The sequence below is a fragment of the Felis catus genome, chromosome D1 (genome assembly GCF_018350175.1).
Source record: "Felis catus isolate Fca126 chromosome D1, F.catus_Fca126_mat1.0, whole genome shotgun sequence".
In the NCBI taxonomy this organism is placed as follows: domain Eukaryota; kingdom Metazoa; phylum Chordata; class Mammalia; order Carnivora; family Felidae; genus Felis; species Felis catus.
In genome coordinates this window covers 48,457,845-48,485,112 of record NC_058377.1, presented here as the reverse complement: position 1 = coordinate 48,485,112, position 27,268 = coordinate 48,457,845, and the positions used below count along the sequence as shown (strand labels likewise).

General features: G+C 37.5%; 1 protein-coding gene across 27 annotated transcripts in view; it reads right to left on the bottom strand.

Moving 5' to 3' along the window:
• The window catches only part of DLG2 (discs large MAGUK scaffold protein 2), a 2,054,427-nt gene that overhangs the window by 717,455 nt on the left and 1,309,704 nt on the right, over nt 1-27,268 (bottom strand). For all 27 annotated transcript variants that reach the window (XM_023239374.2, XM_045039809.1, XM_045039811.1 and 24 more), the window contains one exon: nt 8,760-8,813. In XM_023239374.2, coding sequence (XP_023095142.1) covers nt 8,760-8,813 — 54 coding nt within the window. The remainder of the gene's footprint in view (nt 1-8,759; nt 8,814-27,268) is intronic.

The window sequence follows — 27,268 nt, the reverse complement described above, 5'->3', positions numbered from 1 at the left end:
CCCATGAACATACTCCACAATTCCCTGCAAGAATTATTACTTTTAGAAAATTTGAAAATACTTAACTCTAAAAAGGAGGAAATGAAACCAACTGACAAAAGCTGAAAGGATCATTTTGATAATTAATTAGATAATACACATAAAGCACCTAGAATATAGTGATTCCTTGATAAACATTAGTTCACCCCTTCTATTTATGTTTTATTATTTATTATTTAGAACAGCTTTGTTCCATAGAAGTCTGAAATGATGGACACATTCTATAACTGCACTGTTGAATACATTACCCACTAACCATAATGGCTACGAACACTTGAAAGGTAGCTAGTACAACTGAGAAATTGACTTTTTGATTTTATAGTATTTTAATTAAATTTAAATAATGACACGAGGCTTGTAGCTGTTGTCTTGGAAAACACAGGTTTAGTAGCAAGTACAACATAGTAGTTTGTAATTAGGCCTGTAGATTTGTTGAACTGAATTGACTTGATCCTTTATCATACAGGTAGGAATGTTTAAGGTGAAGAGTGAAAAGGGCAGCTGTCCCAAGACAGGCCAAAAGCTGCAGTTAAAGAGCAAAGGCAGTAGGATCCAAGCCAAAAAAAAGTTTCGGTCATATTGACCAATGCTTTTCAAACTTTAATATGCATACAAATCACTGAGGTTCTTATTAAAAACACAGATTCTGATTTAATAGAACTTGAATGGGATCCTAGATTCTATGCTTAAAAGGTCCCAGGTAATGAGTGTTGCCAGTCAATGAGTCCCTTTCAAGAAGCAAACATCTAGATATAGTTAGGGTGATGGACCAGCCTAACTGCTATTGGATCTACCTCTGAACAATCTATGGCGTCTGAATTCTAGATCAAATTACAGGAATGCTCTATTTTATTAAAGGCACACTATCCCTCTCAATCTCATGATGAACATTATTAAGCACCTTCTATATACTAGGGAGAGTACTCATAACACCCCCTAAAGGGCATATATTATTATTCCCATTTTCAAATAATACAACAGCAGTTTAGACAGAGAATTTGACTTAATCAAAACTCATGCAAGTACCTTCAGAGGTGGGATCATAACCCAAGTTGCTCCTGAATCTAAATCCTAGCCGTTCTCTTTATACAATCTTGTTATTCAAAGTGTGTACAAATGGACATCATCCTCACTGGGAGGCTTATTAGCAATGCAGACTCTCAGGCCTCATCCCAAGTCTACTCAATAAGAATCTGCATTTTAAGATCTCCAGATTATTTTTATTATGCACATCAATATTTGAAAAGCACTATTATGTTCCATCTCTACCTTTATAGATCAAAGTAACAAGTGCAACAGTAGGGGATCTGTTGATTATGGCAGCTGAGAAATGGATTTAGACTGGCTAGATTTGACTGTGACTCTAGAATAAGTATTTTTATAAGAAATTTATATTACTACTATTATTTTTATTTTTATTTTTGGGAAAGCATAAGCAGGGGAGGGACAGAGAATCCAAAAAGGGCTCTGACAAGCTGACAGCAGCAAGTCTGATGTGGGGCTCAAACTCACAAACCGCAAGATCAAGACCTGAGCCCAAGTTGGATGCTCAACCACTGAGACACCCAGGTGCCCCTAGAATGAATATTGAGTTTTGCTTCTCTTGGTAAATTCTTATTGTCTCATGGACACAATTTAAGTCAAAATTAAGCTATTTTCTGATAGGTAAGGATTTTCTAGCGTTTTTTTTAGTTTGTAGATAATACTACATTCTCAACATATAAAAACATTGACAATTTTAATAGTGTTCAAGGGGGAAAAAACTAAAAAGAAACAAATGTGTTTGCTGAAAGATAAATGTACTAAAATCAGCAAAGTTTTCGAAAATAACATTATTAATCACTGCCATGATGGTTCAAAGAAACAAGCAAAATTCTGCTTCCTCTGCCTTCATGGGTAATTCTGGAAAACTATCCAATTAAAAGTGAATAGCAGCCTGAATCACAAGGGTCTGTTACTGTACAAAGTGACTCAGAGGAATTCACTGTCCTGCTCTGTGACCAAGTGCTTGGTCATTCCCCTTCTGCAAATATAGCAACTTCCTCCTCTGAGAGCTCTTACCCTAAGCTTCCTGCTGCTGGAATCAATCAGAAATGCCATTTAAACCTTACTTAAAAACTTCTCTTAGTTTCAAGCTCATTCTTTGGCTCCTTGAATGAATCTCACTGCTAATTTGATTGTTTCTCTTCATCTCTGAACCCATGTCAACCTTTATCTTCTCTCATCCTCCACTCTTCTCAACACTCTTTACTACAGTGTACTTTTCCTTGGGCCATTTTATTCCCTTGAAACAACTTTCTGGTCCTTTGTCTCAGAAGCATAGCTGTGTCTTCATGCAATGACCTTTCACACTTAAAGTTCTCTACAAAAATCTCACTGATAATACTGTAAGGATATTACGATTGCTTTCAAATAACCTTTACATAAATGATCTTGGAGGTCAAATACTGTAGGTGATACTGATGAGAGAGCATAAGGCAAGCTGATACCCCACAAACCCCGTACCCTCTCCAGGTGAGATATCTGTGACATTCCTTAGGCACTCCTGGCTGCCAAAGAACAAGGGGAAGGGGAAAACAAATGGTTAGCTGATAGAGATCACAGTCACAGTCATGCAGGAGACGTGTCTCTATCAGTTTACAAATGTCTTAGTAAATTACAAGAAAAAGATGATCTTATCAGTAGCCTAGCCTCCAGACACCTATAGACCCGACTCAGTTTCATGGAGCCCTAACACCACCCTCCTCTCCATGATGATGTAGGGAACAAAGGCAAGATGAAAATATAAATAAAATTAAACTTCCTTTTTTAATATACATTTTTCTTTTTATTTTTTTAATGTTTCTTTATTTTTGAGGGAGAGAGAGAGCAAGCGAGTGAGTGACCAGAGAGAGAGGGAAATGGAGGGTCTGAAGTGGGCTCCACTCTGACAGCACACAGCCTGAAGCAGGGCTTTAACTCAAGAACTGGAAGATCATAACCTGAGCTGAAGTCCAATGCTTAACCGACTGAGCCACCCAGGGGCCCGAACATTAAATTTCTTTATAACCTGTAGCCCATTGACAAATATTTGAGATAGGGACAGTAAAACATTCCTCCAATAAACTTCTGTCTTGTCTTACTGTTAATGCCTTACTGGAGGGAAAACCGCCTTAGCTTGACAATAGCAAAGACTCTGGTTTCCTCTGAGTTCTCTTTAGCATATGAAAGTCCTTTATGGAAACTTTCCTTTTTGCCTGTACCTCCCTCAACTGCAAGGTGTATAATCAGTTGCTCCTCACAATTCTAGGGCAGCTCTTTCTGCCCATGGGTCCTGTCCCCTTGGTTTAATAAAATCACTGTTTTGCACCAAAGAAGTCTCAAGAATTCTTAATTACCCATTGGCTCTGGATCCTACCACTCCAAACTGCATCAATACTATTAAGGCCTTCTCATATTTTTTTGTAACTTAATCCCTCTTCTTTTCTCTTCTCTACTTCTCTTACTCCTTCAATTTCTTGGGATGTTTTCCAAGCCACAGTCCTGGAACTTCTGGAACAAATCCCTTGTCTCCATTATTATTTCTACCTTTGGAAACAAAGTTTCAGACAACAAAGTGTCTCAAAGAAAACTAAGATCATTGCACTGTCAATACTTGATAGATATTTCTTTTATTTCTCCATAGTTTCCATTAAACATCCTTAATAATCTAGACACTCACTTACCATATCAGTTGAACCAGTGTCCTTTGACACTGTAATTATTTATTGCCACTGACCTATTAATATATTTAAAAAAAAAACTTTTAACAGTTATTTTTGAGAGACAGAGAGAGACAAAGCACAAGCAGGGGAGGGGCAGAGAGAGAGGGAGATACAGCAGGCTCTAGGCTCTGAGCTCTACACGGGGCTTGAACCCATAAACTGTGAGATCATGACCTGAGTCAAAGTCAGATGCTTAACCAGCTGAGCCACCCAGGAGCCCTGACCTACCAATATTTTAAAAATGTAAGTTTCTTTCTTTTGTACTCGTTTTTCTTATAAAGGGCATTTACAAATTCTTAGCCCTTTTATTTAAGATTTTGGCATAATAAACTAGTTTGTTGTTTAGCAAATATTCACTCCTTCTTCTACTTTGAGCTTGGCAATATGACTTGCTTTGGCCAGTGGGGTGTTAGTGACGTCATGTGAACATAGCCTTCAACTGTGTTTGTGTCCTGGGCTTTCCTCTTGTGTTTTGGCCATTACAATTAAAATAACATACTCTGGGTAGTACTGTCCCACTCCCTGGGCCCCAGAATCAAACACTTGAAGCCAACCTGGTAATCTACAGTCTACAGCAGTTGGCCCAACCAACCAGCAAACACTTACGGGAAGAATAAATGCTTATTGTTATATGCCACTGATTATGTGGTTATTGGTTGCACACCAAAAACTGTTATGTAGAGTGAAAGTAAATGATAGACCAAGCTCTACCATTTACTAGTTGAGCTAGAATGTCTGTATCTGTAAAATGAGAGGTTTGCATTCATTGGATCCTAAGTTACTTAACAGTTAAAACTCATGATTCTTGAGTATACTATTTATTACAGTATATTTCCAGAAAACAAGTCAAAATATAACCAGGATATAATGAACTCTAGAGAAGGATGGATAAAAAGGAATCCTAGAATTTCTCTGATTCATTTTATTTTTTTTAAAGCAGAAAGAATGGGGTTTCGTTGGATGGTGTTCAATATACGACTCTGGTCAGCTACAAAAGCCAAAAGTATGTCCGGAGAGGAGGCTTCCGGACTGACTTCCATGTCAGTTGGTTGCAGAGTACTTAGAGGGTAACATGGTATCTTTTCACTAAGTCAGCCTTCAGGGATGTAGACTTACAGATCATATGCAGGCTCTACTCACTGTGAACTCTCTAAGAACACAGTATATTCATCAACTGCCATAAGACAATATTTAACATATAATGGAGAAGAATAACATGATTGAGTGAAAAATGTAAAATACAGAGTGCTGAAATGGCAATTTGCTTTTTCTCTTTGCTTTTCCTTGAGGGATTTTAACCTTCATATAGGGGATTCCTGCTTTGCAGGAGAGGTGGGGTTATACCATATGTAACATCATACCCAACCTTAAAATATCATGACATCATGAAAGAACGAGATTATTTGAAGCATTTGTATGTAAGAACCTCAGTGATTCTCCACTCCCCATTTGTTAATGGTAGATACTTTAAGAGCTCTAAAAACCCCTAACTTCCTGCCTAAAAAAGGCAGAAATCTCTTTAAATATTTTTTGTGCCTTATTAGATACTTAATTTAAAAATTTCCTTTGACCACAGATTTCCTCTAGTTATTCAACTGCTGTTTATATGCATGCCAAGGAATTGTTTCCACAAGGACAACATATTTCTAAAATCAAACTTGTTCACTGGCAAAATTAATATTTACTTGTAATGAAATTATTTGTGAGAAGGACAATAATACACATTAAAATTTGTCATTTAAGTAATATTTTTGAAGAAGGAAATGCTCTTATGCAATATGACTGAAATGCTCTGGGGAGCTCTGAGATCGTTTTTTCATTAAATAGATCTGAAATTATGTGAACAACTAGAACATGAGAAAGGAAAGAGGAAAACAAAGTTTAGAACACTAGGGAGCGAGAAAATAGACTGTAAGCGGAACAGCGATTTGTTCAAGGTTACCCAGTGAATCAGGAACAAAGAGGAAGGTTGGACTTATGCCAAAAGCCAAAGTATATCTACATTAATGGCTGTGTGCTAAATCTGCATTTTCAATAGTGATGATGTACTCATGTTTATATGGGGGAAGATAGTCATATTTACCATCCTCTCAGGGCCTAGCATGTGTTACTACATAAGTTTTTATTATTTACATAAAATGATAAATAAACACTTAGAAGCCAGAAGTTAACAAAGCATGATTTCACGGTTCTTGGGAGGCTCAGTCAGTTAAGTGTCCCACTCTTGATTTCAACTCAGGTCATGATCTCATGGTTTGTGAGATCAAGCCCCAAGTCTGGCTCAGTGCTGACAGTGTGGAGCCTGCTTGAGATTGTCTATCTCCCTCTCTCTCTCTCTGACCCTCCCCTACTCTCTCTTTCTTTCTCTCTCTCAATATAAATAAATGAACTTTAAAAAAAAAAGCACTATTTTGCATACATAATTTCATTTCGTCCCCACAATCACCTCTGAGGTAGGTATTATAATTCCTGTCTTAAAGATAAATTTAGATCCAGAAAAATTAAATGACTTGCTGAACAACACATTGTCATGAAACACATTGGGATATTTTCACCACAGCAAATGGGTCAGCAACCCTCTCTAAAGATACTACTTAAGGAAGCTCAAAGAGGTTTTGCATTAAGTACAAAAAAGTTGAAGATTAAAAAAAAAAGACCCTCTGAAGAACTCAAATTTGTGTACAAAGTTGATATTTAGGGAATAGAAAGCAATTTGATTAATTTGTTATATGTAGCTGATTTTACTAGCTGATTAGCTGTGATATCAGTCAAGTAGGTCTGCATAAAATCTTTAAATTCTGTCGATAAATTATTTGTACATGAGGGCGTCTGGCCATTCAGGCATGAGAATCCTAAGAGACGGCTTTGAAATAATACAGATCTACCAAAGAAAGCAGTCCTACTTACAAAATCAAGTCTGTGCTCCATGTCTACTTCAAAGCACTGTTCATCTGCCTTGCCTATGAATATAGCAAAGAATTTTTCTAGAGTAAAAACACAGAATTCCTTAAAATATACATGAATCTCTGTCCCAAAGCTATTGGGGCCTCTGTGACCAGTTGTCTTCCACCCAAATCCACGTGTAGCAGAGGAGAAAGCAAAGTTTTTCCCAAGCGGAGAGAAAACAAGTGAGAAAAGGTGGGAATATAAGAGGTTGTATGATAAAGAATTAAGTGAGATCTCTAACTCCTTACCCAGTCTATCTACATTCATTCTTGGCTCTGCTCCTAACTGTGCAACCTTGAAAAAGTTACTTAAACTCTTTATCATTCAGTTTTCGGATCTGTAATATAAAGAAAGTAATAGAACCTATCTTACAGGGTTGTTTTAAGGATTGAGTTAATATTTGTTAAGTACTTAGTGTCAGGTATACAGTAATGCTAATATAAATGTTTGATTAGTGAAGGAAGATGGGGAGAGTGAGAGACAGAATAGTGGACACTATGTGTCTTTAATGTATTACTTTGCTTCCTACTAACAGGATCCTTGTCTTTCCAGAACTGGGGCCACTGATTCCTACCAGTAAGCTTTTAACCCCATTTCTTGTCTGACCCCAAATGACTCTTGTTCAGAAAGATTTAGGAAGCCCTAGCTCAGTAGTTCAGGTGAGTCAGCACTAAGTGAAGCTTGTTGTTATTCTTATCCTGACCCTGTGTCCCAGTTTCAGTCACTTGTTCCTGTAATCAAGTCCCAACCTTGTATTCCAATTCTAGCATTATGCTCCCCTGTGGCGGAGTCCTGGCTTGGAGGATCAGCTCAGGATCTCCAGTTCCTTTGAGGCAGAAGCCACCCAAAGGGTAGCCTCTGGACTACTGGCACACAGGGCATGAACTTTGGAAAATCAGTTGTCTATATTTAAAAATTCCAAACCTTTACATAAAAATTCAAATTTCCAACTTCTCTAGAAAAGTTAGATGATTTGCTAACACTTGGTCCCCATCTCTTTTTGGTACCAATCCACTGGAGTCAAGTGGCAGCTGCCCCCTTTGGAACGCCATGTACTCTCGATTCCCTGCTGTCCCCATGCCTTTTCCTTCATTTATTTCTGGGAGTTACTTTGTCCTTGTAGGCATTTAAGATTGGGTCTAAGAGTTAGAATAGCGATACTTACCAAGCATTTACATTGTGCCAGGTAATTTTTCAAGTGCTTCATGAGTTTTATTCATTTAATCAAAGACCAGGCATCTGTTCTTATCCAACCTCCCTGCAGTCCTCCTTGCTTCAAATCCTCTGTCTGTACACACACCTGTGTTTGTCCCATCTTCCCCAATCACTACTGTCTATCCATTAGCTAGGGTCACACATAAAGCCTTGTCACACCTCCAAAATGTCAACTGCTCACCCACACTGTGGCCTGCTGCCACCCTCCAATCTCCCCTGCTGAGTCAAACTTTGTTGTTCAAGTATTTTGGCCATTATAGTGGTTGTACTTAATCCTAGGCTTTACCCATTTGTCTGATTCTAGTATGTATCTCATGCTCCAGGCTTTCATAAAACCATGCCTTTCATTATACATAGAAAGACCACACCCTTAAAAAATGTGTTCCAACTCTTGTTAGAAACCCAGCAAAATCCATCAAATATTTGATAGCTTACTTATGTTGTATGTGCTACCACAGAAATTTGATTTGATTATTCCTTTACTAAGAAACCCAAAGAAGTTTATCCATCTCTTCTATAAGCAATTCAGTATCTTTTCAGGGAACCACCCAGGAAACTAACATTTTTTTAATACAATGGGCTTTTGTCCCTTATGAGAGGCCCTTATGTCTTCCAAAACAATGAATGAAAGAGAAAACTATTTGCATAACTAAGCTGAGATTTAGCAAATATCAAAACAGAACTCACAAAACTCTTTCTACACATTTCATAAGATTATCTGGACTGGGTAGAATTGAATATGTATTGAATTTTATATTGAGCTCATTAAATTCTAACATAATTTTTAAAGAAAGTCTTAATAAAAATGTTACTTACATAAGGAATCGTGTCCAAAGTATCTGTGTTGACAATTATAGGAGCAGGGCTGGCCTAAAAAAGAGACACAAGAAAAAAACAAATTAAATAACAGGTAATCTATTCTGAGATAGGATCTGTTAAACTTATTTAACAGAGTTCAACAGTATTTCTTGAGAACCTGTAAAGGCACTATGTCAGGGTTTCAAGGGATAAATGAAATGTCTTGGAATTCCCTGAAACCACCTTCCTTCAAGTATTTGCTATATTGGCTACATAATGAAATGAAGTAAGCAGTTAAATTTGTACTCATTTTCCCTTTAATTCTACCCAACAGTAGGAGGTGAGGATTTGAGCTGTATATGAGGTAAGAATTTCTAATAAATTGGGTGAGTAAAAATGTATAGCATTTCCTTATAAAATGGCTATACAAAATAAATTTAATTTCTCTCTCATGGAAACAAAATTTAACCTAAAGCAATATTTGTAACCCTCCTCTTTAAACTGCCTTTTGAGAATATGTTGAAATAGAAATATTCACTTATTGACATCTTATATGTATATTTACCTATAATATATTCTGTACCATATCTTTCATCATTTGTGCTTTTCTGATCATGTACCTTAGAAATCCTTAGCTAGAAAATTACAAATTAGTCAAAGGTGGCATAAAATCATTATGAGTATGCTAAACTTCCTTTTAAAAAAAAATGTACAACCTGCAGTCATTCCCTTTAAAGCTGGGTAGGAATCTGTGTAACACTGATACAGAAGTGCTACAAGCCAAGTCATTAGAAAATGAGAGATTGCAATCTCTATTTGCATCAACCAATCTGACTTCATGAATATTGAGTAGATCTATCTTTATTTTCTAGTTTCTAGAATTTTCATAGCATCTTTTCCTTCATCCCCTGCAGGATCTTTAATCTCCTTCCCAAATTGCAGATTTCATTTAGATAGAAAAAATACTCTCATCATGGTAAATCCAGAGCTGTCCTATAAGACATGGTAGTTTTGGCAAGTGCTCAACTTTTGGGACATTTCATTAGCTGTGCCCTCTGGAGTTAACAGAGTTAACAGCTTTTAAATGTCAATCTGTTAATCAAATGATTTAAAAAATGGCAATCCAGCAGATTTTACAAAACAAAATTCCATGTTTTAACATAACACACCAGGCATTGAAAACATGACCCTGGTCTATATGTGTCCATAGTGAGCCAACTAGATGTTCACAGTTTATTCATTAACTCCTAATAGCAAGTACCTTTAGGGTGAATAGGGGCTTTGGAGAAAGACAGTTTTCACAAGATTCCAACAAAACAAACAAACAAACAAACAAACAAACAAACAAACAGACCCTAAACACCTGCATACAAAAAGGCAGTTCTTATTAAGAGGCATGTGGTGGTGTAGGGAGAAGAACAAGAGGTTTGGAGTTAGAGAACCTGGGCTCAAGTTTGGTTTAGCAACTTTCTGATTATACGTTTTGGGGCTGAGCAACTTTCTGATGGTGAGATCTGGAGGCAATTAAACTAACTCCCTTTGTCTCATTTTCTTTCTCTGTAGAATGAGAATAGAAATAATCATCTTCTGAAAGTCATTTGAAGAATAAGTGAGATGATATATTTGAATGTGCTTTGTAAACTTACATTTCAGAATCAATATTAAATATTATTATTAGCATCCCTAAAGACAGACCACTGTAAGAATATATTATTGACTGGTTTGTGAATTGTTTACACCCCAGAGATTTCAAAGCCATGATAGTGGCTACAATCACACTAAAGAAAACTAAAGATTAGACCATGTGACTTACTATTTATTAAATATATATTACTTGCCCAGGTATAAGAAAATGCACATATATCCTATTTAATCTCCACAAAACCATAGTGATAAAGCATTATTATCACCATCCATATATTATAGATGAGAAAATGGAGGCTCAGGGAAAATAAGAGCTGAGATTTAACACTGGCCTTTCTGACCTCAAAATCCATTTTTTTTCCACACTAAGTTGCTCCATGATCTGAGTATCTAGGAGGCTCAGTTGCAAGAGTCCTGCAGTGATTGCAGATCTCGAGGTAGAGCACCATAGAAGATTCTGGCAAACCAAAGACCACCCTGGAGGCAAGAGCTGCCTTAAGTCTTACATATCAGATATTGAAAGCAATCTGGTGATGCCTGAATGGTTACTGTTGTTGTCTTCCTCTTCTGTTTTTTAGTTTTTACTTCCTCTCTTCTATGCTTTCTAATTGGTTCCCAGGACTCTTCTAAAACATTGTGACTTGCCCCCTTGACCAGACTGAAAGCTTTCCAAGTATTACACCCAAGACTTATATTTAGTACAATTTGATCAATAAATATGTATTGATTTGATTCAACCCATCTTCCTTTTGTTTTTCCTCTTACAGATTATATTAACATGATCTAGGAATAAATTTTGTAGGCAAGCCCATTTCCTTTATGATGTCATTTACCCCTTTCATATGTTTGTGCTGCTATTTTCCTTTTCATATACATAAATTCAGGTTTTCTAATCAGACTCTGTTTAAAAAATGACAAGGATTGAATATTTTCCTAGAATTCTTCACAGCACTTGGTTACACCAAAGGAGCTCAGCAACAACTTAGGAATTACTGGCTAAATGTTGATATAAAGTATAGGTGAGGGTATAAAGGAAAGTAATAGCTCTCTGTAAGCTCGTAAGCTCAGGAGAGCATTTCTAGGATAACTCCAAAATCTCCCATGTTACCAACAAAACTGTGACTACTTTTCCAGATTATCCACTGTCACTATCTTTCCTTAATCAGTCCCTATTGCTTAACTATCCAGCTTTTATGAAATATTGATTATTTCATAACTGTAAGCTGTAAAGGTTGTGAAGTATAATCTATGTTATGTGGAAAGCTCCTTATTGAGTAAAAAAGATTCAGAAGCCCCCATTAATGCCTGCATCTTTTTTTTTTAATTTTTTTTCAACGTTTATTTATTTTTGGGACAGAGAGAGACAGAGCATGAACGGGAGAGGGGCAGAGAGAGAGGGAGACACAGAATCGGAAACAGGCTCCAGGCTCTGAGCCATCAGCCCAGAGCCTGACGCGGGGCTCGAACTCCCGGACCGCGAGATCGTGACCTGGCTGAAGTCGGACGCTTAACCGACTGCGCCACCCAGGCGCCCCATTGCCTGCATCTTTTAATTCATTAAAAATGCATGAACGAACAAAATGTATAGATTGTTTGAATATACACATACAGCACATACATCTGACACTGACAAATCCCAAGCATGAATGCCAAGATGTCATGGTTGGCTGTTCTGTATCCCACTGCTGCTATATCTGGCTCTCTGAAGATCAGATCTCCCATTGCTTTGTTCCAGGACCCTCATGACCCTCCCCAGACTGTTTTCACAGAAGCTTCATGAAGGTACTCAATGATACAAATCAGCAGAGAATAAAAATCCCAAGTGGTGACAGAGTATAGTTGAATTCTAAGTATGGCCCATGAGTGTGCTTCTGTAACCAGTTGTGAATTTCAGATCTCCCCATGGCTCATCCTGGCTTCTGTTTCTTTTCTCACTTTTGAAATCATGTGAGTCCATGCCTAGTTTGATCAGGCTGGTTTTAGATTCTTAAAACCAGTTCCCTAGTTGCTTTGATGGTTCCCACTAAGCTTTATCTCCACAATTCTTACTGCCCTGCTGTACACATAGTCTCTTTAATTGGGTATTGGGTATTCTCTTTAACTGAACTCCTAAATCAAACTGGTGACTTAGCAGATTCCAGTGTCCAACTTCAATATGCTGATTTCCATTAAATGGAAAGAAATTTTTAACAAATATGAAAAAATCATTTTTTAATTTATTTTTATTATTTATTTATTTTTACTTTTAGCAAGAGAGATAAATAAGCAGGGAGAGAGAATGAGAGAGAGAGAGAGAGAGAGAGACAGAGACAGAGAGAGAGAATCTTAAGCAGGTTCCACGCTCAGCACAGAGCTGGGTGTGGGGCTCGATCCCACAACCCTGGGATCACGACCTGAACAGAAATCAAGAGTCCGATGCTCAGCTGACTGAGCCACCAGGTGCCCCTGAAAAAAAACTTTTAATGAGAAGTTTCAAGGCTTGTCTTTATATAAATATAGCCAAGGATTTTTGAAACTTTTATAGTTTCAAATTGGCTTAAGAAACCAATCTCTCTTAGGTGACCCAAACTATGAGATATACATGGTTTGCATTTTCTATTACATTATTTATATGTGCAGAAAGCTAGTTTACAGCAAGAGGGAAGTATAAAGTTAATTGTAGAAAAGCGAAAAGCAAACAGAGAGAATACTGAAAAATTGAAGTTGTTAGATCAAGTTACTCATGAATTCCCGCCACTTTCCTCTTTGAGCTCCACAGGATACCCAAATACCTTCACATTACATCAATAACTTTGTTCATCCCAGTAAAAGATAAACCACTGCTCTTTGCCACAAAGAAAATAGTGACATAGATTTACTAAAGATCTGCAATTGCCCCTGAGCATCATCACTACCTGAAATCTTATGGGACCATGACCAAGCCACAGCCAGATCTTCGGTGTATTAACACTGGGGTGGGTAAGAAGAAAGTCAAGCATTTATATAGCACTTATTTATATAATTAACTTATTTAATCTTCACATAACCCAATGAGTCAAGTACCATTATTCTCTGTTCACAAGTGAGGAAGTAGAGTTTCAGTAATTTTCCCAAAGTCAGACATATGGTAAATATACCATCTTCAAACCTAGACAGTCTAGCTCAGAATCCATACTCTTGACAATTATACTCTACTGTCTCTCAGAATGGAATTGGAATTTACAAGAACTCTTTGGATTCTAACTACCGTTGTTCACTAACAGGTCAGAAGCCAGCTCAAAGCAAAGTTAGATATATACACCTTGATCCTGGCTGGTGGCAGAGCCTTCCCTCCTCACTCTGGCCCAGTTACAGGGGTCCAGATACATCATGTGAACAGGCCTGCAGGAGGCATGGCTTAGGAGAAGGTAATAAGTGTCAGTCTAATGGCAGAATTCTAGCAAGCTGCTTGCCTTGTTTATCACTGCAAAGATTAAGTGCTTTTGGGGGCTGCTCTCCCAGCCAATCTAGTGAAAACCAAAGGTGATTTGAATGTTAACGTTAGTTTGGGAAGATATAGTCAGGCATAGCCAGGCTGACTAAGTCTGGATGTTTTAAGTAAGCTCCAAGAAAATTTCTGGTAAATGACTGATTAAAGACATATTGATGGCTGTGTGAGAGAGAAACAAAATAAAAGAAACACACCCACTTTAAAATTACAAAACTTTACAACTGGGACCTTAAGGATCATTTAATTCTATCCTTTCATTCTATAAATATGGAAATGGACACATGGCCTAATGGCATGTCCCAGATCTCACAATTATTTAGTATGGAAACTAAAGACAGGGTAACAACAGCAATAACAAGAATAAACTGTTAAGCATTTATTAAATGCCTATTATGTTCCAAGGGCTGTGGTAAATACTTAAGATGCATCAATGTATTTACTTCTCAAAATGTTTTAAGGAAAACATCACTGTTCCCATTTATTTTTTAATTATTTTTTAAATGTTCATTTATTTTTGAAGCATCTTTTTTAATGTTTATTCATTTTTCAGAGATAGATAGAGAGAGAGAGAGAGAGAGAGAGAGAGAGAGAGAGAGAAAGAGAGAGAGAGAAAGAAAGAAAGAAAGAAAGAAAGAAAGAAAGAAAGAAAGAAAGAAAGAAAGACAGACAGTGTGAGTGGGGGAAGAACAGAGAGAGCGAGACACAGAATCCCAAGCAGGCTCCAGGCTCTGAGCTGTCATCAGAGAGCCCAATGCAGGGTTCAAATTCATGAGCTGTGAGATCATGACCTGAGACAAAGTTAGACACCTAATTGACTCAGCACCTCCAGGCACCCCATTAAATGTTCATTTATTTTTGAGAGAGAGAAAGAGAGGTGGGGGTAGAGAGAGAGGGAGATAACAGTCAGCATAGAGCTTGATGAAGGGCTCAGACTTGATCATGACCTGAGCCAAAGTCAGATCATGACCTGAGCCAAAGTCAGACACTGCTCAACCAGCTGAGCCACCCAGGATCCCCTCATTGTTCCCATTTAAAGGAAAGAAGGAGGGAAGGAAGGAAAAAAAGGGGGGGGGGGAGAAAGGGAGGAAGGAAGGAAGGAAGGAAGGAAGGAAGGAAGGAAGGAAGGAAGGCAGGCAGGCAGGCAGGCTCAAAGTGTCTAAGTCACCTGTCTAAGGCCTCAAACCTAAAAGGACTACAACCAGGTTTCAGACCCATGTCTTTATAGCCCCAGAACTCATGCTGATAACCACTAACATTTCCTGATTCCCTCTACTGAATTTTTCCAGGCTACATATTGAAAATTTAGTTATTTCCTGCCCTGTATGTTGCTAGTCACTCCTTCACTGTCTGAAGAGAAATTTCTCACTGTACTGACTCAGATTCAATTCCCCAATTCTCAGAGGGTTTCTAAGTCCCTTAATCTCTTTTAAACCCCCACTTAAAAAAATGGGACAACTCTATTTTCCAGTTAACCTATTTCCCAAGAAGTTAGCTGAAGAAATAATGCATGTTAAGTGAAAAGAGAGGAACTCTATAGATGTAAGTTTATATTATTTATTAGTGTGGTTATTTTTTGCTTTCCTGAATTTTCTTCTCCTTTTCCTATTTCCTTTCCACAAGACAAGCCAGGGGCATGCAGTTTAATCCAGTATAGCTCTGAGTCATCACCAATAGTAGTACCAATAGTATCAGGTCTGTACTCTGGCTTGCCCTTACCCTCCAGTGACATACATATATATATATATATATATATATATATATATATATATATATATATACATACATATATATGTATGTACACACACACACACACACACACACACAAGTGAGGACACTGAGGCAATATCACGAGGGTGGGTAACTGAACAGTATGAGGGCCTGAGGCGTAGCTAGGGAAGGCTTAACTTGCAGGTTAATGACTATGGCAGGGTATCTCCGGGAGCAACCTTGGAGGAAGTAAAAAACCTTGGCCCCTCTGCCTAACACTTTACAAAATGCAGAGATGGCTACCTACCTAGCTTACCATCAGCGTAGCTCAGAATATTGGAAAAAAAAATGGTGGACTCATGTTTGGCCTGAATTCAGTTTAACTCTGCTTTCCTGAACTCTCTCAATAATAAAAATAATATTATCCTTACTTTACCGAAAACTGGAGCACAGAGATGTTAACTAACTTGCCCAAGGTCATTCAGCTGGTGATAGCAAGGCCAAGAATCAAATCTGAAAGTCCAGCTCCTATGTGGGTAATTCTTAACAACTGCAAAACATGTGCTTCTGTTCCCTGTTAAAATTTGATAAGTCTCCAGAAGTCTGTTCTAGTTAACACAACTTCCCTCACTGATCCTTGAAAATTCACCATTAGTCTTTCATCCCTTTGGATTGAAGTGTTAACATGCCTGCTCCATCCTCCTTTAAAATACAAGGTAGTGTAATACTCTGCAGAAAACAGATGATATCCTAACGACCTCAGTTAAGCTGAATTATGTGCCTCCAACTCTAGTACAGAAAAGCTGGGGTAGCCTGCAGAATGACACAGAGTGGAGATCTCAGAACCAAAGAGACTTTTCTTTATGTTTTCTCTAGAATTAAGTCCACTTGGGATAAGAGATAAAAATTGCTTGAACTACTAATTATGAGGACTCTAAATTCCCATGCAGCAACCCAGCCACATATCTCTCATATCTCTTTGCACTTAGTATAAAAGGCAAAAATAAATGACTCACCAAAACTTCAGATCATCACTGAAACTCAAATGGATAATTATATTATACTGGCCGCTAATACCATGCTTTATCATTTATAGAGTATATTTATATACATTAGATCATTTAATTTCCACAGAAAGAAGGGAACTGACACTGACTGAGCAAATAATCATTGTGTGGCAGGCGAACATGATAAGTTTTTATCTGTGTTTTCTTGTGTACTCCTCACAGAACCCAGAGGGACTGGTGGAATTTTCCTTTGTTTATAGTTAAGTAAACTGAGGTGTAGGGTGATTCAGTGAAATTCCCAACATCAGACAGCTAGAGGGGAGCAAAGCTGGAATTCAAACCCAGGTCCTTTGACTCCAAATCTCTTGCTTTTGTACATTAGTCCATGATGCCACAAATCCCACGGGCTCACAGTGAGCATTTACAAAACTAACTGCTTTATTTATATAAATGCTCTCTGGAGATTGCATGAAAAATGGAGTCATTAGCTCAGATCTCAAATGTGGTTTAGTCAATGTGCCCCATGCCATATAACCATACATACTTAATTCACTGATTCACTCCATGTGGTGCTATTCCTGGAAAGATCCATGTGGATACCATCTGCTCCTTTTTGCTAAGCTACCAAAGAGCTATAGTCTTAGCAGCACAGTTATATTTTCAACACATAGATACCAGAATTCTAAGCAAGCTGTTAATCTGGTTCATCAGGCTAAGGTGGGGCTAATTTCTTCGGTAGCACATGGATCAAGGTCTTGCATACAGGAGGTGATCAATAAATGGATACTATTTACTCCCTTCCCTCTCCTTTCTTTCCATCAAGCCAAGATTCTCACTACTTCAAGCACACACCTTGCTTAGGTCTACCATAAGATACTGTTTACATTTCTTCCTTCTCTTATGTCATGAATCAATCATGGTTCCCTCTCTTATTTATCTAACCAAATTATATCTATCCTTCAAGGACAGTCTAAAGCCCCCTAGACTCTCTATGAAAGTTTCCTCAATCTTGACTGCAGGTTTCAATCTATCTCCATTCTGCACCCCTCCCCCATTTTAAAGCATTCATTAGTTGTTACTTCAGTTTACACTGAATTATAAATGTTAAAGGAACTATGTGAAAGCACTAAACCCTGACATTCTTTTTTTTTTTTAATGTTTTATTATTTTTAAGAGAGAGAGAGAGAATGTGAGAGGGGTACGGCCAGTGATAGAGGAGGACAGAAAATCCAAAGTAGGCTCTGTGCTGACAGCAGCAAGTTGGATTTGGGGCTCAAACTCATAAACCATGAGAGCATGACTTGAGTCAGAGCTGAACGCTCACCAAACTGAGCCACCCAGGTGCCCCTAAACCCTGATGTTCTTAATGAATATTAAGATGCGATATTTTCATCTCCTTTCTGAAACTGCAATTGTTTTGAGGAAAGGACTCTTATTTCATTTCTTTACCAGCCTCTTCCACCTACATTCCCATCAATGTTTTACATACAATATACTCAAAGATGTTTGTTAATGGGCACTTAGACCTTTGAAACTACAGTTGCAGTAACAAGAGACAGGACTCATGAGAAACCCTGAGGTAACAGATTATGTAAAATGGGTGGAAAGGGGTAACTGCACAAAGCCCACTGGTGACTACTCTTGTACCACACTGATGGTGTGGATATGAGCATCTGGAACTTGTCATGCTATAGACTATGTTTTTCGGAAGCACAATATGTAAATTAAGGAAAGTAATAAACAAAGACTCTTCTATACCTAACATATGCTGGTCATTTATATTTATTCTTTTCTAATGCTCATAACACACCTATGAGTTACATACTATAATTATGCTCATTATACAGATAAAGAAAGCAAGGCATGAGCCTGTAATGCAATACATTCAAGGTCACTAGAATAATAGCTAGTGGAGCCAAGACTCATTCTTCTTTTTCTTTTAATTTTAAGTTTTAATTTTAATTCCAGTTAGTTAACATACATACAGTGTTATATAGTAATTCAACAATTCCACACATACAATTCTCTGTGCTCATCATGACAAGCGCACTTGTGAATCCCCATCACCTATTTCACCTTACCTCCACTCCCCTCCCCTCTGGTGACCATCAATTTGTTCACTATAATTAGTAGCATCTGTTGGGGTACCTGGGGGCTTAGTCAGTTAAGCATCTGACTCTTGATTTTGGCTTCAGGTCCTGATCTCACAATTTTCAAGATCAAGCCCCTTGTCAGGCTCTGTGTTGATAACTCAGAGTCCACTTGAGATTCTCTCTCTCCCTCTGTCTCTGCCCCTCCCCAACTTGCACACATACACACTCTCTCTCTTTCTCAAAATAAAAATAATAAACTTTAAAAAAGAGCCCATTTCTTGCTTTGTCCCTATCTCTCTTTTTTCCCCTTTGCTTGCTTGTTTTATTCCTTAAATTCCACATACAAGTGAAATCATATGATATTTGTCTTTGACTTATTTTGCTTAGCATTATACTTTTAGTTCCATCCATGCTATTGCAAATGGCAAGATTCCATTCTTTTTTTATGGCTTAATAATATAGCTGGTATATATATGCCATATCTTCTTTATCTATTCATCAATTGATGGATACTTAGGCTGCCTCCATATATTGACTATTGTAAATAATGCCACTATTAACATAGGGGTGCATGTATCCCTTTGAATTAGTGTTCCAGTATTCTTTGTGTTAAGGTCCAGTAGGACAATTGTTGGATCATAAGGTAGTTCTATTTTTAACTTTTTGAGGAACCTCCATACTATCTTCCACAGTGGCTGCACCAGTTCACATTCTCACCAACAGTGTATGAGTATTCCTTTTTCTCCACATTCCCATCAACACCTCTTGTTTCTTGTGTTTTTGATTCTAGCCATTCTGACAAGTGTGAGGTGATACTTCATTGTAGTTTTAATTTGTATTTCTCTGATGATAAGTGATGATAAACATCTTTTCATGTGTCTGTTAGCTATCTGGATATTTTCTTTGGAGAAATGACTGTTCATGTCTTCTGACCATTTTTAATTGGATTATTTGTTTTGAGGGTTGTTGAGTTGTATCAGTTCCTCATATATTTTGGATAGTAATCCTTTATCGGATTTGCAAATATCTTCTCTTACCCTGTAGGTTGCCTTTTAGTTTTGTTGATTGTTTCCTTTCCTATGCAGAAGCTTTTTATTTTGCTGTAGTCCCATTAGTTCATTTTTGCCTTTGTCTCCCTTGCCTCCAGAGACATACTACAAAGAAGTTGCTATGGCTGATGTCAAAGATGCTACTGCCTGTGCTCTCTTCTAGGATTTTTATGATTTAAGGTCTCACATTTATGTCTTTAATTCATTTTAAATTGATTTTTGTGTATGGTGTAAGAGAGTGGTCCATTTTTTCCAAAAGGTCACTCTTCTTGACTCCAAATCCATGTGTTTGTTGTAATGCCACTCTGTGTTGAGTAAGGAAGGTGGTACTGGAAGTGTTTCATGCTCTAACTTATATCCAACTGTACATTTCAGAAGTTGGGAAGGCAGAAGGAAGCATAGGATTTGATGAAAAGCTAAACACTCAAAGATCATGAAAAAAACAAAAAGGCATTCCAAGAATTTGCTAAATTTTTCAGATGAATATGAAGATCTAGTTCAAAAGATTCACCCAAGGAGTTCCTGGGTGGCTCAGACAGTTAAGCATACAGCTCTTGATTTCGGTTCAGGTCATGATCTCACAGTTTGTGGGTTCGTGACCTGTGTCAGGCTCTGCGTTGACAGCATGGAGATTTTTCTCTCTGCACACTCTCTCTCTCTCTCTCTCAAAATAAATAAGCTTAAAAAAAAATATTCACCCAAACTAAACATTCACTTGAAGTCTCATGTTTCATCTTAGAAAAGTTCATGTAGTTTTAATATTTTACTTCATAACTCTCTATTTTTTAAATATAAGAATGTGAAGCAAAGAAGTATCACCAAGCTCTTTCTTCTATCCTTGCCTTTCTCTATTTTCTAAACACCAATTTAGATTTTTGTTTGTTTTAGAGGAAATGTTAGAGAGAGAGAGAGAGAGAGGGGGGAGATATGAGTTTGGTTTACTGTTTTATCATTAGTAATCTATAATGTGCTCATGTCCATGTTAGATTGGAAGATATTTCAATACTTGCCTCTGAAACAGGGCACTTGGGTTGTGTTGCAGAAAGAACACAGTAGACACATTTTACTTCAATTTCTCTTATTTTCAATTCTGATAACATCTATAAGTCTATCAATTTCCCCTTTACTTATTTTGTCTTCAAAATTAATATTATATTTGGAATAATTTTCATTGGGGAAAAACACAGAGAAAGAATAGATTTTTAAAAAAGAAGTGAATGGGGACTAGAAAAATAGAAGCTGGCTAACTAATGCTAGCATTTTCTGATGCCAAAGAATATATTCTGCAGATGCGTTTGTATATTGTCATCGACCAGGCAATGAACTCTTTGTTCCACGGCAAAAGCCTACAAATCTCTAGGTCTAAAATGCCAACCAGTTCCTAGCCCCACAGCTGTCCTAGCTTCCCAGAGTGGCAATGGCTATGTCACTCTTGGTTTCTCAGTTTTCCTATGGCTCCCTTACCCCCAGTTATTCTGTAAAGCAAGGGTTCTGCTTGCCAGTTTACCTCCTTCTGGGATCTGGATAATGCTACAGTTGTTTCAGAGTGAACATGGAGGAATGTTATCTGGTAATGTGGGCTAGAGGAGAGAGAGGGAAACAGAGAGAAAAATAAAAGTAAGAGAAATAAGGCATAGAGCAGGTTGTTTTATGGTGTATGAGGACTCTGTCACCAAGTGGAGAATAAAATGGTGGTTCCCAGGCTGACTCTCCTCTTTACTCCCAGACCACTTTATCCATGAAACTGTAAACTAAGACACTCTAGCACTTCATTTGTTTTATAAAAGGTTTCCTTAACCAACTGAAAAAGTAATGGTAACTTCCTTATGAATATAATGTTTGCAACCTTGCAATTTATGATCCCCTCCTTGCCCACTCTAACTCAACAAAAACATTTGCATGGTATGTTTTTAAGTTATAGGATGGGCATCTGCTAGTCTTGTACTTGGAGTCAGCAGATGAGGTGCTTAGGGCTGTTGTGTCACTGTAGAACTTGGTCAGGTCACTTAACTCTTTAAATTATGTCTAAGGTTATATCCAGCTATAAATAAGGATTGGATAATTCCTGATTTTAATATTAACCTAACTTTGAATATCAAAAGAAAAGTAATAAAAGCAGTTTAGGGTTTGGGTCATCTGACTGAGATTTAAGAACTTTCCTCTCACCTATAGTATGATTTTAGCCAATTCATTTAACCTCTCTCAAATGTTCTAATCATATATAAATGGAGATTGTAACTTATTATTTATCTACCTAATGTGTTTCTTTGAGAAGAAAATGGGATCATATATAAAAACCCTATGCAATTTGTAAAAGGATTTATTAAGAAAATATTAAAACTCAGCAACATTTATAATGGCAACCCTGCTTTGATTAGACATTGTGCTAAGGGTTTAACTCACATTATCTCATTTGAACCACAAAAAAGCTTTAAAAGATCTGTATAATATCTAATTTTACAGAGGATGAATCTGAGGTCAAAAGTTAAGCCAGGACTCCAAACCTAGGTTTTTCAAAGTAGCTAAGAGTCTGAATTTCAACAAAAGTGCACTAGATTGAGCTTCTAGTCCTGCTAGGTTAGGTCTTACTGCTTAGTCACTTCTGATTCCAGCCATTTCAACTCTTTCACTTTTAACTTCCTTATAAATAACATGGAGATGTTAACATCTGTCTTGCCTACCTTGCTAAGGTATAAAGACCAAGAATATAATTTGCAATGCTTTGAAAATTACAACAAGATAGAGCAATATAAGGAAGATAGTAGTAGCAGAGTAACAGGAGTTTCAGCAGCAGCAAGAGTAAAAGCAGTATATTTTCAAGATAAAAATTAGTAACTCCTTTGTTGTTAAGCATCTCCCTAAGTAAAAATATCTAAATGAAGTTTAAAGAAGTACAACATATTTAGTATTAGCTCATTAAAGTTTTCAAGAATTCGATATGTGTGTGTTTTAATTTTGTTTTGCTACTTGGAGGAGGACTGCTATTATTAGCTCTGAACAAATGCCTAGTTTTCTATTCTGTAACAAAAATGTTTTGGGTCCTATTTTTGCAATTTCTGGAGTGGGTGAGGAAAGTGGGAGTGGCAGAGGATGGGCTTTACATTGTTGTACAGTAACATATCTGCACTGATACTCATTGTGATGAATCCACATAAACATTTTACAATCAGCAACAATGGGATAATGAGAAAGCATCCTGTACCTGGCATTACTTTTTCATGAACTCAAAATGCCTATGCACAGGAATCACAAGGCCAGCAGTCAAAGAAAATGCAAATAGCATAAAAGAGGAGGATAAAAAGATAGCAAGTTCTTGCCTTTTGTTCAAAAACAAAAGTGGCTATTCTATTCCATTTTACCAGAAATCTGCAAATGTTCATGCAGTCCCAGGTTGTTGCAATTATCCAGGTCGCTTCTGATGTAGTTATTTTCCCTCCCTTAGGTTGAATATCTCTATAGATTAAGTTTCATCTTTGTTCCTTTACTAATAGGAATTCCATTAATAGCCTTGTTCATATTCTTCAGGAGGAAATAGACTAAAAACTGGGGTATTACTAGACAGAAATGTGAAGTGAGGCTAAGAGGAATGAAATAGAGAAATGAATCCGACATGATTGAGGATGATGAGTCAAGCAATATTTAGAATCCAGAAAGGACAAAACAAACTTGGAACACCATGAACTAGGACTGAAACTCATCATTGAGCAAATCCTATTTAGATCTGACCTAAGCTTATGATGGCTCAAAGTCAACATCCAGGGACCAGAGGCAAGGTCTGTAGAAGTGATACTGGAACCAAAAAGATAGGCTTTGAGGAGGTATTTCAGACAAGAAGGATTATTCTATCATTATTATCCCATTGCTGCTAGGTTCTCACATTTTAAGTATTAATAAACGCTTACAGATTTATTTAACAAACATCATAGTTAAGGCACTGTACTTGGAGCTGCAGAAAGTAGGAAGAAGAAGCACGTGGTTTTGCTCTATAAGGAGTTTATGGTGTCATGTAAAAATAAGGGAAATCCGTCAAATTTCTGTAATACAAAGCCGAACAATATCACAAGAGAAATAGGAGCAAAGTACCATGGTGGGTGAGGAGATGGGATTAGGTTGAGAAGGCCTGGGTTCTCTCCTAGTCTTACCACCTATAGGATCTTAAACAAGATACCTGACCCCACTGATCTAAAATGGAGGTGATAGTATTAGGATCATTTCATGTTGGTATTGTGATGATTCAATAACAAAGAATAGATTAAATCAGTGTATGAGTACATTCTCTACTCTTATTTTTCTTCAGGGAGTGTATTATCAGGGTTGAAATAATAAGGGAGAAGGCATATAATCCAGTTGTAAGATATGAGAGAAGTCTTGTGGAAGGTCATGTAAGTTAAGTCTTGAATGATGGACCTTCACCTTTCAAGCCCGGTGTACTCAGCTGATTTGCTTGCCTTCCCTTCAGTTCTTGTCCTGTCCTTTCTTGTACGGCTGGATCCTGTCCCTGGAACACTAGCCACTAACTGGCCCCTGTCTTAGCTAAGGTTCTTTGGTTGCAGGGAATAGAAAGCCACAAAAAGTAGCTTAAGCAAAATCTGAACTATCAGGTTGAAAGGGCAGGAAGCACAGCAGGTTAGCCATCTGATGAACAGGAACTAAGAACTGGGAATTCTGAGGGACCCAGGAAGCCACAGGCAAGTCTCTGCCAGCTTCTCTCTGTTCCTGTCAGGCTCATCTCTTTCAGCATCTTTCTTAGGGACCATATGGTTTCTCATCTCCTTTTCTCTTTCTATCTTTGTTTCATTCTATTATACCTGTGCATAAGCTTTCTCTGCTTCTCTAGGCACATGTTCTCACTTGCAGGCACAGACAGGTGTTAACCTGTAGTCTAGGCCACAGGTAGCAGCGGTAATGAAGCCAGGTGTCTGAAATTATCTCTTTTTCCACTGGAGATTCTCTCCAGACTCCAGTGCCTTAGTATGAGCCTGACTTAATCACTGATTCTTCTCTGATTGACTTGAAGGATTCCTGACTTTAAACAAATGACCCAACTCTTACCCTTTTTGTTTCTGACCTTGCTGTCACTGATGCTCAAAGAGGAAGATCAGGGCTTGGGAAAGTTGATAACTATCCCTCACTTCATACTGCTTTTTTATGCCTTGGGGCCTTTGTACCTACTGTTTCATCCTTTCTTATCTCCTCTTGTTTTAAAACCATCTCAAGACCTCTCTCTTCTTTGCAATCATCCTTCATCTTTCCCCTCCATTCCAGGCAGATGGATCACTCCCACCTTCCTACATCTACTGTGGTCTGTACATCCCTAGACTGCTGCTTCTACTGCAACTGTTTTAGTCTCAGTGGTTTTCTCCTTATTCTAGTGAACCCATTACAAAAATTAGTTCTGGAGCCACATAACTAGTTTAAAGGTCTGGTCTTTCCATTCACTAGCTATGTGATTATGGGAAAGTCACTTAATAGCTGTAAACTTTGTAAAATGGAGAGGATAGTGCCCATATCAGAGAGCTGTTGACAGAATTTAGTGAAATAAATTGTGGCGTGCTTAGAACAGTACCCAACATAAAAGAGGTACTCAATACATATGGTCACTTTTACACTACAAGTACCAATCTCAGGTACCATGTGTCAGACAGGACATACTAATTGTTTGCTAGGGAAATTAACATGTATATTAAGACTATGATATGCTTGGGAAAGAATATTTTATTCCATTTGCCTTATATGTAGAGGCTTTGCAAAAATATCTGCAGTTGCTATACTGGTAATAGTTGTGTATCTGTGTGCACATATGTGCAATACTCAATTGCAAGTGTGAGAAATGCTATGAACCACACAGGATAGCATTAAAGTGTACAATACAGATATATACATAATTGTTTATTTCATGTTTGTCTCCTCCCCTAAGAATGTAAGTGCCTCAGGGCACTTAAGCTTGTCCTATTTATTGCTATATGCTCAGCCCTATTACATAATTTTCCGATAAGGTAGTTAATAAATATTGGTTGAATGAATGATCAGGTGAAAAAATGAACCATGTTTATGCAATTAGTAAGTGCTTTTATTGTTCCCTCCACTTCAATGTCCTCTTCCTCCATCATCACTGCATGTCTATATTCTACTTAACCTTCAAAATCTAGCTGATACCCTTCTGTGAAACTCGCCCCTTTCCTTAATTCTTAGGGTAATTCATGGGTACTTAGGACACTCAACACTTAGTATCCAGTGTTAGAATCATCTGTGTATCCATTTGAAAATATTTCTCATGAGCCAAATTCCATGTAGGTTTCATCAGGGTTCTCCTAATTGAATCATCTCAGCATCTCTCCCACTGCTTGGTAAGCTGCATGACATTCACATTAGACAAAATTCAAACCTGGTGACTAGTAGTAGAAAGAAAATCAACTTTGTACATTGCAGCAAGAAACAGTGGGGCACCTTTTGGGCAAGGGATAATGAAGTGTCTCTTCCAAAGTGACTGGGTGTCATAAAAGTTAAAGTGCACATTCAGGTCTTTATCCTGTGCCTAGGGCCATGATGAAACATAGTAGGATCTCAATAAAATATGAGTGAAGTGAATGAACTAATAGTGAATGGAAACACAGGTCAGTCTCTATGAAAAGAACTACTAATCATGGGACTGTTTTTACAAGCATATCCATTCATTTGAATAACAAAACAGCAAAACCTTGATTTGCCTGAACCCCAAAGACTGAATGTCTATAAAGATGCACTTATAGTTCCAATGATGGAACCAATTTATGGGACTCAAAAGAGAGCTTTTTATCCTTCAGCCATCTAATAAATACTTACAACTTACATTGGCTGGCACTTATGCTAAAGATACAGGGAATTCTGTGTTGCTGTTTTATACCCAGGGTTCTTGGGTCAAGTAGAAGAATTCGCCTGAGATTCCAGATTTGATCGCCACCTCACCATTACAAGGCATGATCTATTATGTGAGACCAAAAAGTTGAGCTGTGAAAAACTTCATAGGTTGGCTTCCCTGTTTGTGTAGTCCATTTGGGACAGTTACACTATCCAGGTATCAGCTGCTTTAGGTTCCTTTCACCAAGATAAACTTTAGGCTGAACGGGCAGATTCTCTGGGTTGATTATATTATAACTTGAGGCTGTATGCCAGGTTTATTATTAGTTCATAGGAGTGCAGTGACTGAAAAACTCTTTGCTTTCTATAGCTTATTGTGTGTCTGAGAAATTGTACAGACATTCTAGGTAGCTCTGAACTCTAATGATGTGCTAGAAATACACATTTATAGGACATAGGACATGTACAAACAACATTTACCTGCGAGTGAAACATCAGGTCAGGTTTCCTAAGATAGCTATATAGTATGTGCCTATATTTCCTATACATTATTCACTTCCAGTATTTTATTTTAAAAGAAAATCAGGTTTATTTTAAAGGAGGTAATTGATTAAATCAATATAGGTTGTCATTTCCTGAATAGGTTTAAAACATCATGGCCAATATAGGTATTTTTAGAATTTATTTGTATATTCCAAATAATGAAGGGCCAGAATGCCAT